The sequence below is a fragment of the Sebastes fasciatus genome, chromosome 13, assembly GCF_043250625.1.
Source record: "Sebastes fasciatus isolate fSebFas1 chromosome 13, fSebFas1.pri, whole genome shotgun sequence".
NCBI classification, from domain to species: domain Eukaryota; kingdom Metazoa; phylum Chordata; class Actinopteri; order Perciformes; family Sebastidae; genus Sebastes; species Sebastes fasciatus.
In genome coordinates, this window is record NC_133807.1 from 28132321 (window position 1) to 28147137 (window position 14817).

General features: G+C 43.3%; 1 protein-coding gene and 1 long non-coding RNA gene across 2 annotated transcripts; both read right to left on the reverse strand.

Annotated features, from left to right (window-relative positions):
* Positions 1 to 1590: 1590 nt before the first annotated feature.
* LOC141781129 (uncharacterized) lies at positions 1591 to 9890 on the reverse strand. The gene is made up of 3 exons (XR_012596776.1): positions 9776 to 9890; positions 9523 to 9674; positions 1591 to 2942 (listed from the first exon to the last, which is right to left on the reverse strand). It is a non-coding gene; the product is annotated as an uncharacterized LOC141781129 (long non-coding RNA).
* An 858-nt stretch (positions 9891 to 10748) lies between these two features.
* Positions 10749 to 14786, reverse strand: LOC141781122 (cytochrome P450 2K1-like). The gene is made up of 9 exons (XM_074656653.1): positions 14436 to 14786; positions 14157 to 14319; positions 13413 to 13562; positions 12958 to 13118; positions 12398 to 12577; positions 12178 to 12319; positions 11512 to 11696; positions 11288 to 11429; positions 10749 to 11194 (listed from the first exon to the last, which is right to left on the reverse strand). The coding sequence occupies exons 1-9, from the start codon at positions 14634 to 14636 to the stop codon at positions 11007 to 11009; spliced, it is 1512 nt and encodes a 503-aa protein (XP_074512754.1). The 5' UTR covers positions 14637 to 14786; the 3' UTR covers positions 10749 to 11006.
* Between the last annotated feature and the right edge of the window lie 31 nt (positions 14787 to 14817).

The window sequence follows — 14817 nt, forward strand, 5'->3', positions numbered from 1 at the left end:
ACCCTGTTTAACTGCTTTGCCCTCAGGAGACAAACATAAAGCTGCACATTCATCAATACATAAAAGGAAGACAAAGTTAAGATCTGGTACCAGCAAGTGGGCATTTTGTGCAGTCTAACTTACTCTTACTTGTAGTCTTAAGATTTGTCACAAACCAGTTTTCACACTGAACTCAATCTCACAAGTTTCAAGTTCCAAATCCACCTTTTAGGCGGAGAGCCGTCTTCAGATTTCACTTCCCTCTCAACAGCAGAACAAAAACAGTAATTAAATCTCCACCAGAGAAACTGGCTTAGCAGCTTCTGTCCATCAGCCCAAACTATTTAAATGGCATATTGTAGCCCCACAGTCACGGGCAAGTACTGACACATATTTTAGCCACCTAAAAGAAATGCTCGCCTAGAAAAAAAAATCAATAGAGCTCAAACAGAGTGTTTCAGGCAGAGGGTGAAAAGAGATGTTACAGCACAGACAGTATAAAAAATATTTTAATTTTAACAATAATATATATTTGTTATTGGTTACATTGGTAAGCATTATTCAGAAGTAATCAAGAACTAAGTAAAGGACCATTACAAGGATTAAAAGATACCCATGAACAATTAATTACATATTAGTTCATTATGAAGGAACTGGCCTTCTACCTCCAAGAGGTCAAGGCCCAGTTACGTGTTGGTTAATCTTGTATGACAAAGAGATTTTCCAAACAGACGGGTTAAAGCATAATAATACAATTTATTCCGAACAATCAATGTTGCATAAGTAAAAATAAAAGAGTATACAGATATCTGGATCCAGTCTACGTGTCCCTGACAACATACAGTGCATGGGTCAGTTCGTGAAGTCTGAACCCCAAGCTATCCCTGATCCAGCCTATTCATAGTTTACACAATATTAATATTCATGAGTTATGGCACGTGATGTTTTTGCTGCATATCTTCTTCTTTGTTTCTTCTTCTGACTCCATTCTCTCCTTGACCTTGCAAAAGAACAGAATGTGCATCCTCCCTGTCCTCGCAAACACTTCATGCACAACAAATCCAACAATCAGGTTATTGCAGGTCATTGTAAGCACTTTTGTACATAATAAATCCAACAGACCCTCTTTTGAACTTAACTAAGTTCACCTACAGATATATTTATTATAAGCATAGATAATGTTACGTACAGATGTATTAATTATAAGCATCATCACACAACCTCTTCAGGGTCAACATCTTCACTATCCCCCACCATTTTCAGGAGACCCTGTCTCTCAGCTTGGAACATGGCCATCTGATAAGAAGGAGGTGCATCCGGATGCTTTCGTTGCACAGCAGAAATAATCACACGCTCAATGAGGTGGCGAATACATGGAATACAGCAACAACCACATAATACTAAGCATGCACACACAGCAAGGATTGAGGAGAATAGAGATACCACCATGGACTTCCATTTCCCAAAGGTACGGTCTAACCAGTCGTTAATGGGGCTGTTGATACCTGAGTCATCGTGCATCGATTCAGACAGTGTCCGGAGCCCCTCTAGCGCCTTAGTTACAGTCCCGTCCGGCGCTGTATTGTTAGGGATGAAAATACAACATGAGTCTTGGATCATTGAGCATACACCGCCTTTCTCTGCCAGCAGCATATCTAATGCCATTCTATTTTGGATCACCATCAGTGACGTAGGAGCCATTTGTTCAGCTAGTCCGGCAATTGCATCACGGGTTAGATTAGTCAAACGGAGAACATTATAGTGGATGTAGTTAATGCGGTCAACATTTTTGTTAGGAGTGATAGGGATCAGAGCACTTATTATAGGTATGTTTTCAAAACCTGCAGCTATTTGGTCAGCTAGTTTATATTCATTAGGGGAGCTACCTCACTACATCATTCTTTATAATCTTGGTTTAGCCTTCCCCCCCTTGTAGCCCACACCTTCCACCCTGCTTCTGAGTGAAAGCATTGTCTATTGTTAAAGAGTTACTTGTGATTAGCTATTTTTAGCAGAGTGCAGAGGCGAGGATGATAAGTAATGTATCTAAACTAGTACAGTCTGTGCTTTCCCAGGTTATTCAGATTTATCTGAGTACACAAATTCTACACAAGGGTCATGGTATTTTCTCTCACATTCCCTCCTTTTATCATGAATAACTAAAATGGTAACTGAAAACATGAAAATACATGATGAATTGCATTAAGATAGTAATATGAAATGAAAACATTTAAAATACATGACAAATCACATTAAGAAAGTTTGTACAGAAGAACGAGGACAAGAGAGGTAAACACAAATGCTACAGCAAACGCCACTAGCAGTTTGCCGCACTGCATGATGCTTCTAGTTTGTTTTCCTGTGCGCAACTGAAAAACTTTTATCCGGGTGGTCCTATTTTATACTGGTTTGGGAAAGGAAGTGAAACTTCTCTCTGGTGGATTCTCCCCACCCCTGGTTCCTCTTTTTATCTATTTTAGCATTTATTCTAAGCAACAAGTTTTAATACAATGTGATATATAATGTTTTTCAAAAACCACCTAGATGAGTCCACCTAAACAACCATGTTAGCCTGATTTAACTGTAAATACAGGCAAGACCTTGTAACCTTCTTTCCCTTATGTGTATCTCATCACAGTCACAGTTTATACAGTATATGAAAAATAAAAAATATACGTGACCCTCTTTTCACGTAGCCTGGGCTCCTTGTGGGGCTGCCTCCTCTGCTTCAGGTCCTGTCCTGCTGCTGGAGCACTGTGTTAGGTGCCACCAGTTGAGTCCTTTTCCTGCAAGCTGCACAGCTGTTGCAGTTCTGGCCAGAACCTTGTGTGGGCCTGTCCAACGTGGCTCCGACCACTTCCTCTTTAACACCTTCAACCAAAGGTGTTCCGGGGGTCCGGGGTCAGGTCCTGGAACGTCCTCTGTGACAGGGGTGACAGGTTTGTCACCTGTATAGGAGAGAGCTGACACAAGAGCATTAACCTTCAAATAGTATGGTCTGTAACCGAGGTCAGGAAGGGGAGAGGGGTTTTGGGACGGCCCTGGGAAAGGTCGGCCACACGTAAGCTCAAATGGTGTGAGTCCTGTTATTGTGGATGATACACAGTGCCAAATTTGTGTTGTAGTCCCAGAGCCTTTTCAACAGATTGCAGGTCTTTATTTTTGAAATGTGAACCATTATCTGACCTGATCAATTTAGGAAACCCATGTTTCGGAATGTACTCATTCACCAGACATTTAATGACTGATTTTGCGTCCTCTTTTCCCGTAGGGTAGGCCTCAACCCAACGTGAAAATGCGTCCACAATTACTAGGAGGAATCTTTTCCCCCCAGCCCTTACTCCCATATCTGTGAAATCAATAAAGATTTCCTGTCCCGGGGCAGTGGGAGAAGGATGTTTTCCTGCCCTAGGAGTGATGGTAGGTCTGATGTTACATGTACTACATACGTCACACTTAGTCAAGAAGTCAGTTATAGTAGCATGTTTCCGGGGAATCCACCAGATCTCGTAACATCTGTTTGTGGCTTTTATGGTCAAGTCCATGAGTCTGAGTCAGTATTGAGGACATCCAACAGGGGGGCATAACTATTTGATCTCTGTTATACCATATACCATCAAACTGTTCTATAGCTCCCTTATCTTCCCAGATGGTTCGTTCTGCTGCTGTGGCAGATTCTTGAGCTTGTATAATGGAGAAATCAGTTATCTCAGAACCGAGATCTGCTGTGGTCATGACCATCATAGTAGGTAAATACCCTGCCGCCTTTTTAGCGGCTGCATCAGCTGCTTCGTTTCCTATACTCTCTAAGTCAGTACCCTGACTGTGTCCTTTCACTTTGATCACAGCTACCCTCTGTGGTAACTGGATTGCTTCCAACAACTCTTTCATCAACTCCTCATGAGCCATAGGTTTATTCTGACTAGTCTTAAAACCCGCTTGCACCCAGCCAGACATATCTCTGTGAATTGCATTGCACACATACGCAGAGTCTGTGAAAATATTCACTGCCTTCCCTTCCGCTAACCGCAGAGCACAAACTGCAGCCGTAAGTTCTGCTGCCTGAGCAGATTGTTTCCCATCAAGAGGACCGTGATCGAGAGTACATGGTTCCTCTTTTGCTGTATTCATAGACACCACAGCATAACCTGCTTTTAACCCTTCGGTGGGATGACGGAAACAGCAACCATCTGTAAATAAGCTAAGGTCAGTTTCCGTTAAAGGGGAGTTTTCTAAGTCCAGCCTTAGTTTTACAAAGGGCAGCGATTTTTCTGCACAGAAGTGCTTCTCGCCATCAGTCATATTGTCAGCCATATTACAGCCCTCATGTACAAAGGAGATGTGTGGTTTCGAGAGTACCTGTAAGATCTTGGTCTGTCTGAGGGGGGTGAGAGTGAAACAGGAGGATGTGACATATGTTACAGTGCTGTGAGAGGTCAGAATCTGTAGAGGATGGTGCATGACTATATGACCTACTTTGTCTACAATTTTTGCCAGAGCAGCTGCATATCTGACACAGGGGCTGGCTCTCTGTTCTTGTGTGTCTAGCAAAATGCTACAATAGTACAATACGTTCCTAGCTCCTCTGTGTTTCTGATATAAGACACCATGGGCTGAGTAACTGAGTGTCGCCTGCATAGTTAGGGATGTATTGTCTTGAATACCCAGTCAGCCCTAAGAATGATAACATCTCTTTTACTGTCTGTGGTTTCGGATGGTGGAGTATTGAGTCACGATGAGCTGGAGACATTGCGGTGCCCTTTGCTGACACCATTCTACCTAGGAACGAAACTTGTGCGCGGCAACACTGAAGTTTTTCCTTTGAGACTTTGTAACCGTAGTTATGTAACCTCAATAACAATGCATGAGTTAGTGACAGGCATACCTCAGCCGAGGGTGCGGCCACTAACAAGTCATCTACATATTGTACAATAAAACATCCCTCAGGGAGTTCAAGGCCGGCTAAGTGAGTTCTCAAAGTTTTGTTAAAAATAGAGGGGGAGAGTATAAACCCCTGTGGTAACACATTATATGTCAGCCTTTGGCCTTCATATGTAAATGAGAAAATGTCCTGTAAATGATCTGCTAAGGGCAGGCAAAAGAAGGCGTTAGCCAAATCTATACATGTGAAAGATGTATGGGCTGGGGTGAGCATCGAGAGAGCAGAGTGGGGGTTCGGTACTGGTGTAACAGGAGTCAAAACCAGCTCATTGATGGCTCTTAAATCATGAGCCATTCTGTATGAGCCGGAGGGTTTGATTACTGGCAAATTGGGAGTGTTCCACTGAGAGTAAGATTTTCTTAATACCCCTGCCTTTATCAGTCCTTCAATCGTAGGGGAGATACCCTGGGCTGCTTCCACTTTATGCTTATACTGAGGTCTCCAGATAGGGCAGTAAGTATTCATCTCGAAAGTTACCGGTTCCATGCTGCACCTGCCAACATCAAAGGGGCCCGTAGACCACAGTGAGGAAGGGAGAGCTGCCAACATGGAAGTGGCTCCTTCACCATCTAACATCTCCCTACCGTGGTGGCGTGTTAGTAACTCATGTTTGCAAATACCTGACACTGCATTGTAAAAGGAGAGTCTATATATGTTAGAGGATGGTGAGAATGAAACCCCCAAAAGGGAAGTGGGAACCCAGTCTGTCAGAGCGACTGCTGCTTTAACCATGGGGCCTAAGTCTTTAGCCTGATGTTTTGGAGCTATGGCTAGGGACACATGGGGAACAGCTTCTTCTGACATGCGATACCATTGTTCTTGTGCTGGGGTTAGTTTTACTGCGGCTGCTACTCCTGCTGGTGCTATATAAACATCTCTTACCCCTATCCCCCAGGTTGTATCTAACAGGTTCTGTTGAAACTCATCTTGATACGTAAGATCATTATTTCTGTCATAATTCAGAGTGCAGTGGGGAGGATCGGGAACAGGGAGGTAAGGGTGTAGAGCCCTAATCCATGGTTGCCACATGTTGTAAAAGTCAATCAGAGGGTTTCTGTCGGCTAGCAGGGTCCAATATATGTCCGCACAGGGTGGTGGGGCATCAGGTGAGGTATCAGGACTCAACATGCACATGCGATCAGCACTGGAGGGCGAGGAGCACACCATTTCTTCTCCTCCGGGGAAACTCACTATCACAGCTTCTGGTGAACAATGTACAGAAGCCCCTAGTGCTGCCAAAACATCTCTTCCCAGGAGATCACGTGGACAATCAGGTGCATACAAAAAGGGGTGCTCCATCACCTGTCTCCCAAGCCGGACAGGAAGGGGAACAGTAAAAGGCAGTCTTTGTTCAGTGCCGGAAAATCCCAAAACAGAAACATAGTGAGAGGAAAGGGAACACATAGGTTCAGCTAAGGTGGAGTAACGTGCTCCCGTATCCACCATGAACCATCTTCGTTTTCCGTTCACTGTCAACTGGAGACAGGGCTCTGCCAGCCCCTGCCCCTCCATCTCCGTCGGGCACCCCTATGGGAACATTCCTGGTGTATATGGACCAGGTGGAGGTCCCTGCGCAGAGTACCCGCTGTATGCCTGCATTGGAGCTAGCTGTTGGTTTGGTAGAGTCTGTATTGTTGGCTGATATGACTGCTGTGGAGGCCCTCTCATCTGTTGTTGTTGTTTCTGAGGACAGTCACGTGCCCAGTGATCCGGGCTTTCGCAGATGTAACAACTGCCTCCTTTTGGTTGGGCATACCCCCTCCCCCTGCCTCCTCCTCCTCTCCCTCTGCCTCTATTCCGGCCTTCATGATAAGGGGGCTGCTGATATGGGGCAGCTTGGTAAGGAACATGATACTGGGGTTGATACATAGCCTGTGGCGGGCCCTGCAGTGGATAAGGATTCTGTGGCGGGGCTGGAGCTGGTGTTACAATTTGAGCCATCTGGGTATCTTTCTCTTTCCCTCCCTTTTTCTTATCTGTTGCACGAGTCCGTGCATCTGCCAACTGTAATTTAGTCAACTGAGCTACCATCTCTTTTAATGACTCATTTTCCTCTTCCTCCTCCATGGTTTCTGCATCCTGATGATGGCAGAAATGTGTTTCCCATCTTGATGATTTTGCCCCTGCCATATCTGGATTCTCTTGCATCTTTCTCTTAACTCCTTCCGGAGCATGTTTTAACAGAGCTATTCTGAACAGAGACTGCTGTGATTCTTTATCTGGGTTCACCCCCGTAGCCCCCGCCCACTCTGTCTTTGCTCTTTCTATGAACGTGCGTCCACTCTCCCCGTTCTTAATCTTAAACACCAAGCTGTGGAGCTTGCCCGCTGGTATGGGATACTTTTGTCTAATAGCATTACCGAAGGAGGTAGCGTAGGGGTTAAGGGGGCTTCTATCTGACACCTGGACTGTTCCGGCCGCTGCTTCTAATTCTTTCAGTGCCCAGTCCGAAACCGAGAAACCCAAAATAGCCCTGAGATCACCCATAGCTAAAGTCTTCCCTCGGGTCTTGTTATACAGGCTCGTGAGCCACACTCCCCCTCCCTCTTGAATTCCTGGTAGGAGCTCACTCAGTGCTTGAATGTCACCTAAAGTGAACGGCTGATACTCGTCTCTACCGTTGCTTTTGGCCACAATGGGAAACATGCCAACACACTGACTCCTCTGTTTGTCACCTTCGTCTTCGTACTTTCCATAAACTTTACGTGACCTAGTTTTGGGGGGTGTATATGGTCTCGCCTCTTCGTCCCCACCCTCCCGTCTCCTATGTATCCCTCCTTTGGAGTGCGTTCTCATGGTTCCCTCTATAGTGATAGGAATGTTTTCATCTTCATCATCATCACCCTCCTCTACTGCTCTACTAGCCTCGTCATCAGTGTCCTCATCTACCTCTCCACTAGTGTGGACATCCTGATACTCTGCACGGGATCTCTCTGTGTGGGGTTTAGTGGTAGATTGAGCTCTCCTTCTTACGCCTCCATTACGCAAATCTGGTGGTAACATGGCTTGTCCTAACCTGTACTGTTCAGCCTGATCTCTCAGTTCTTCCCTTAGCCTGTCTATTTCTCTGGCTACATCAGACATACTACCCGTCTCTGAGGCTGAACCTGCTCCTCGTTCTTTTTCTATTTCCTCTTCTAGTTCCAAAGTACCACCTAATACTTGAAACAATGGTGCCATAACTTTGTTTGTATAATCACTGTCCTGTGGGGTTGGTACCGGACTAGGGGTAGGGGGGGGTCGGGATGTGGGCCAGGTGGGTACTGCTGATGGAGGGACATGTCATGTGGCGGCTGGCTAGTGTGTGGGTTTGGTGGTGGGGGTGCGCTAGGACTGGGTGAGGGTTTCACTAGTGGTTTTGCTTCAGCGGTTTTTGCGTGGGTGGCTTTCGTCTGGCTGCCTAAGGCTGATAGGGCAGCCATCTGTATCACATTATATTTTACCAATTTACTTGCCAACTCGTCTTCTTTCTTCCTCAATTTCCTCCTTACAAACATATGTCCCTTTTCTTTGTCTTGTCCTGCTTGCAGCAGCTTTCTATGAACCACCTGTATTAATGCTCTCATCACTGGCATGAATTTGGCTTCACTTCCCGTGGCTGGAAAATGCCCTTCCTTCACTGTCATGTTATACCACTCATCTAGGTCTTGAGTCTCTTTATTTCTAGTCTTGGGATCAAATGTACAGATTACATTGGTCCTGACTTTAACCCATTGCTGTCCAAATGATAAACGGGGAGGCCCACAGCCACCCCGTTCCTCACAGTCTTTGTCAAATTCTCCGTCCATTCTGTCCAGTACTATTTCACACAGGTTTATTCAGTTTATGACAGTAACTAGATTCAGAGTAAATGGGTCGCTATGCCCCTCGCTGTGATCCTACCAACATAAGCTTCTACTGGACACTTTGATGTTCCAGCGATGTTGGCCCAGTATCAACAGTAAGTTTTAATTTTCCTCTGAATACTAGTTATTAATGTACACTCATACAGGCGTTATTTTTACACGCTACTAAAAGGGCAGCTTTCCTCCTCCCAGTTTTCACTAAAAGGGCAGCTTTAATCCTTCCAGTTTTCGTTACTAAAAGGGCAGCTTTCCTCCTCCCAGTTTTCACTAAAAGGGCAGCTTTAATCCTTACAGTTTTATACGCCACTAAAAGGGCAGCTTTCCTCCTCTTAGTTTTACACGCTACTAAAAGGGCAGCTTTCCTCCTCCTAGTTTTCACTAAAAGGGCAGCTTTAATCCTTATAGTTTTACACGCCACTAAAAGGGCAGCTTTAATCCTTCCAGTTGTTACCAAAAGGGCAGCTTTCCTCCTTTCAGTTCCACCAAAAGGGCAGCTTTCCTCCTTTCAGTTCCACCAAAAGGGCAGCTTTCCTCCCTTCAGTTTTACCAAAGGGGCAGCTTTCCTCCTTTCAGTTTCACCAAAAGGGCAGCTTTAATCCTTTAAGCTTCACTAAAGGGCAGCTTTTCCTCCTTCCAGTTTTTACTAAAAGTCTTTACTTCTGCAACATCCATCACTACAAAGGAGATTCAGCACGACAAGAGAGATAATTTAGAGTAAGCCAATATGCAGAGTTCGATACAACAGGTTCTGCTCACCTTTAAGATTTCAGGGATCCCTTTCTCTCTCTCGCCGGTCTGTCCGTCCCTTGGACACGCTTCTCAATGCCGAAGATCACGTCGGGGTCACCAATTGAAGGAACTGGCCTTCTACCTCCAAGAGGTCAAGGCCCAGTTACGTGTTGGTTAATCTTGTATGACAAAGAGATTTTCCAAACAGACGGGTTAAAGCATAATAATACAATTTATTCCGAACAATCAATGTTGCATAAGTAAAAATAAAAGAGTATACAGATATCTGGATCCAGTCTACGTGTCCCTGACAACATACAGTGCATGGGTCAGTTCGTGAAGTCTGAACCCCGAGCTATCCCTGATCCAGCCTATTCATAGTTTACACAATATTAATATTCATGAGTTATGGCACGTGATGTTTTTGCTGCATATCTTCTTCTTTGTTTCTTCTTCTGACTCCATTCTCTCCTTGACCTTGCAAAAGAACAGAATGTGCATCCTCCCTGTCCTCGCAAACACTTCATGCACAACAAATCCAACAATCAGGTTATTGCAGGTCATTGTAAGCACTTTTGTACATAATAAATCCAACAATTAACAACATAATATCTAACAGTCGTTTATCAATTAAGTAATCATTAGCTACTGTATAAAATTTGATTAGGAGTTACTTAAGAACTGCCCTTTAACTTATTGTTCACTAGCAGTTAGTTCCTCATTATGTTCCTCATTCATTCCTCATTCGTTCCTCATTTGTTCCTCATTATGTTCCTCATTCATTCCTCATTTGTTCCTCATTCATTCCTCATTTGTTCCTCATTTGTTCCTCATTCATTCCTCATTTGTTCCTCATTTTGTTCCTCATTCATTCCTCATTTGTTCCTCATTCATTCCTCATTTGTTCCTCATTTGTTCCTCATTCATTCCTCATTTGTTCCTCATTTGTTCCTCATTTGTTCCTCATTCATTCCTCATTTGTTCCTCATTCATTCCTCATTTGTTCCTCATTTTGTTCCTCAATTGTTCCTCATTCGTTCCTCATTTGGTTCCTCATTCGTTCCTCATTATGTTCCTCATTTGTTCCTCATTATGTTCCTCATTTGTTCCCTGGTAACTGCTCAAAATGTTGTAAAGTGTTACTGCAGATGTCCCATCCTCAAGAATCAGGAGATCGTTTATTTCAGTCACTTATCTGATATGGTATTGGAGAAAGATGAATGTTGTCACACACAGCTGGAGACACTGACTAGCCTAAATGTTTATGATTTATACTCATTAGTTGCATCAATTTGTAGGAATTTGGGTGTAAATGCACTTTTTTAGAATGAAACAGCTACATTAACCTTTATATTCTTGCTTCTAGGTCACTATTGATTATTTTCACAAATGGATGTACTTTGCTCGCTGCTCAGTATGTTATTCTCCGTGTGCGAGGATGACAAGTAAAACAATATTCATGCCATTGGCACATGCAGGTATAGTACAAGGCCATGCTCCAGCTCTCTTCTTCATTGGCGACTGACGGCACACAGCTCATGAGGTGACGGGTTGAGGGTGAAGCCCACAGCTGGAGTCAGATCCAGTTCATCCTCTGTGACTCCAGGTGGAGGAGAGAAACGAAAGCGCTGGAGGAGGGAGGTGAAGAAGAGGAAGAGCTCCATCTTAGCCAGACTTTCACCTGGACACGCCCTGCGACCTGCAAGAAAGAAGAGATTTGCAAAGAGTTAAACTGCTGTGTAAAATGTATCTGTAATCCCGAAACAAGAAAAACTCAACAATGTTTTTATACCTGCAGAAAAGGGCATGAAGGCGTCTCTCTTGAAAAAATGACCGTCCTTATCCAGGAAGTGGGAAGGGTTGAAAGTGTGTGGGCTCTCCCATTCGCTCTCGTCATGCAGGACAGAAGTAAGAAGAGGAAACACGGTCGTCCCCTGTAGGCAGAAGAAGAGATGAAGTCTCAGAATGAAAGCACATTTTCACCCCCGCAAAAAATAACAGATGTGAGCAGCTGACCTCTTTGATGAAGTATCCCTGGAAGGTGACGTCTCGGCTGGTTTTGTGAGGAATGGCCATGGGGACAATGTTGGCCAGTCTCTGTGTCTCGTGGATGACAGCATCAATGTACGGCAGGTTTTTACGGTCATCAACCCGGACTTGACGGCTTCCAACCACCCTGCTCAGCTCCTCCTGGACCTGGTCTGGACTCAGACACATTAATAAATAAATATTCTTTGTCTGCATTCATTTTAACAAGACTAGTCTACAGCCATGCTAGATGCTCTGTGAAGCGGCGGTGTCTAGATGGTTACCCACGAGCGAAAACTCTCGCAAGACTCCTTTCCCAATGACCTATCCTAACCTTAACCATCAATGCCTCACCTTAACCATCCGAGGTCAATGCCTCACCTTAAAAACCAATGCCTCAGCTTAACCATCAATGCTTCACCTTAGCCATCTCACAAGAGTTTCGCAATTTGTGGGCTACCTTTTAGACACAACCCTTTGAAGCTGTACTTTGAGCTAAGCAGGTGTAATGTTTACTTCCATCTTAGTTTAACATGCTAACAGTTGTCAATCAGCACATAGTAGTAGCAACAAAAAAAGAAGGTAAAAGTTAAAAAAGGGCATCCACAAGTGAAAACATCAATGCACACCGACTAGCCTCATCTCTCTCTTTACCTTGTATAAGCGGATATTTAGCCATAAGCAGCAAACCCCATCTCAGTGTCGTCGCTGTGGTATCAGTACCAGCAGAAAACAGGTTGGTCACTGTAATTATCAAGTTCTTCTCATTGTAATGAGTGTCCATCACACGAGAGTCCTAAGAGAAAGAACGTACACATATCATAAAATACACTGTTCTTTTTATTAGATGAAAACTGTAAAAATGTTGTCTTACCTCTTCTTTCTGCTTCCGAATCAGAAAACAGTCCACGAGCCCCCTGCAGATCTGAGGATTCAGTGTCTCTTTCAGATTGTTGATTAAATCTTTGACATCACTGGCATTCATTGCAAAGTTTTTTAAAATCAGCTGCCGGCTTTTTATCCAACTGACCAGCCTGGGGAACATGTTGTAAAGCTGTGACGTAACAGTGAAAACAACAAAGATTGAAGTACACCAAACAACAACCCAAGGAGTCAGATTTCATAGATTTATACAAATGTTCATAGTCTAACACAGCAGAAATTATTTGCCCAATTTAAAAGAGTATATGTATTCACATACGTAAATTCAGCATTCAGACCCACTTTTGATCAGTTATTTGCCACATTTAAATAATCACCCTGCAGTTTCCATCCATTTTCAGTCTGACAACACTTTCTTGTATTGTTTTGTCATTTAAAATTCGCCCCAAATGATACTACAAAATTGGTCCCACAGTTTCCTAAATCATGCATTTGTCAGTTACCATTGCTTGTGTAACTGCAGCAATTTAAAAAGCAAATTATGAAGCCCACCTGGATTGGTGCAGAGCCGGCCACGCGTATGTTCTCGTTGGCTCTTCTCACCATGTTTGTGAATCGGGGGTCATCGTATTCAAACCTGCTGCCATACACGATAGAGCAGATGATGTTGGATGTTGCCCAGTTTACCTGGCACCCTGTATCAAATGGTTTCCCTGTAAAATAGCAAATAATTTAAGTATTAAGACTTCAGTACAAAATGAGAAGTGCAGTCTTGTAGTGTTAAAGCAAACATCACCGTTTAACTGGCTACAAAAACTCTGTAAAATATGGGTGATGATTTGAACACAGCTTATCATTTTCTGAGGACAATGATGTACTTGATATAAATAAACCTTGTGGAGGAAATGTCACTCAGCATTACGATGACACCTTCTTGTCGTCAACTGTAATATTTGACCTCAGAACACCTCGTCATGTATTATCACTTACATATTTGAACTCCATACCTTCGTGCTCGTCAAACATTCGGATCAAATGGTGGCATTCCTCCAAGATTTTATCCTCAGCGACTCTTTTGCCCATCCCAAAGTCTCTCAGGGTGGTGAGGGCAAAACGTCTCATCTCTTTCCATGTTTCTCCATTTGCGAACAGGATTCCTTATTAAAAATCAGAAATACTTTATTGATCTCCGGGGGGAAATTGGGGTGTTACAGTTGCTCTTGTATAAACATAAAGAAATGTAAGAAAATAGAAGTAATTTAGGTACATAATGGTACAATACAAACACAATATATGCAAATAAATATAAGTGAGTACTAAAATTAAGAATAAGAAAATGAGAATATAAGAAATATTAACAAATATTTGCATAAAAATGTGCAATATATAACAAATAAGTGAATACAAATGTGGAGAAGTGGGATTAAAAGATGTGTGTTTAAAAGCCAGAATGGTATAAATAAGAAATGAATAAGAATATTTGTTGTTTAAATATATTTGTATTATTAATATATAACATGACATACGAGTTAAATTTAATCTGTACTAGTATAGTGTGTGACTATATGATAAGATACAATACTTATCAGTGATTGACCTAAATAAAACAAAGAAGAAATTAAGACATTGAACATTAAAACAGAAAAATAAAAACAGTGTATTATCAAACAGATGACAAATACAATGTTATTTGTGGTTTTTCTTTTGCTATAACTTATACTATTTGGTTTTGTGCAAAAAGGTAAACACACCGTGACCTTGATTCAGATCATAAAAAATAGGGGGGATGTCTCTATCTCCAAACTCCTCTGCGTAGCTGACCAGAGCCTCTTTGACTGCCTTGTATCCAGCCAGGACCACCACTTTATTGGTTCCAAAGTACACCGTAAACACAGACCCATGTCTCTTTGAAAGCTGCAAAAATAAAAAATGTTGAGTCAGAGAAAGCTTAAGGATATTTGTTATTGCAAAGGACCTTCGTACAAATGTTACAAAATGGATTTGTTTTGGGATAAAAGGGCTTGACTCACCTCACAGAGGGTTTTGTAGGGTCTCTTGAGATCAAGCTGCAGCAGGTTGCCAAGCAGAGGAAGAGGCCTCGGCCCTGGAGGCCCCTTCCCAGAATCCTGGGGGGCGAAACTACTGGAAACAAGATAAAGGACGAGTAGGAGAGCAACAACCCCCAACAAAGTGGTGGGATTAGAAAAAACAAAATCCTCCAAAAGAGACATTTGTCCTGCCGTTGACGGTACTCCTCCGACTTGCAGTTAAAACACAGCTGAGCTTTGATAGAGCGTAACGAGCTCACCCGGAATGCCCTTTAGGCCGAGAGATCAGGCTACTAATCATCTCCCCGCCTATGGGGGGGCCCTGTTGACTCAAGGGTGAGCGAGACGTCTCAAAGGAGAAAGC

Excerpts from the sequence above, each read along its gene's own strand:
- LOC141781122 (XM_074656653.1), bottom strand. The coding sequence starts at position 14,636 with ATGTCTCTTTTGGAGGATTTTGTTTTTTCTAATCCCACCACTTTGTTG. Across the intron at positions 12,578-12,957 it reads CCGGCTCTGCACCAATCCAG|CTTTACAACATGTTCCCCAG; the intron begins GTGGGCTTCATA and ends GTTACGTCACAG. Across the intron at positions 11,430-11,511 it reads AGGGATACTTCATCAAAGAG|GGGACGACCGTGTTTCCTCT; the intron begins GTCAGCTGCTCA and ends TTCTGCCTACAG.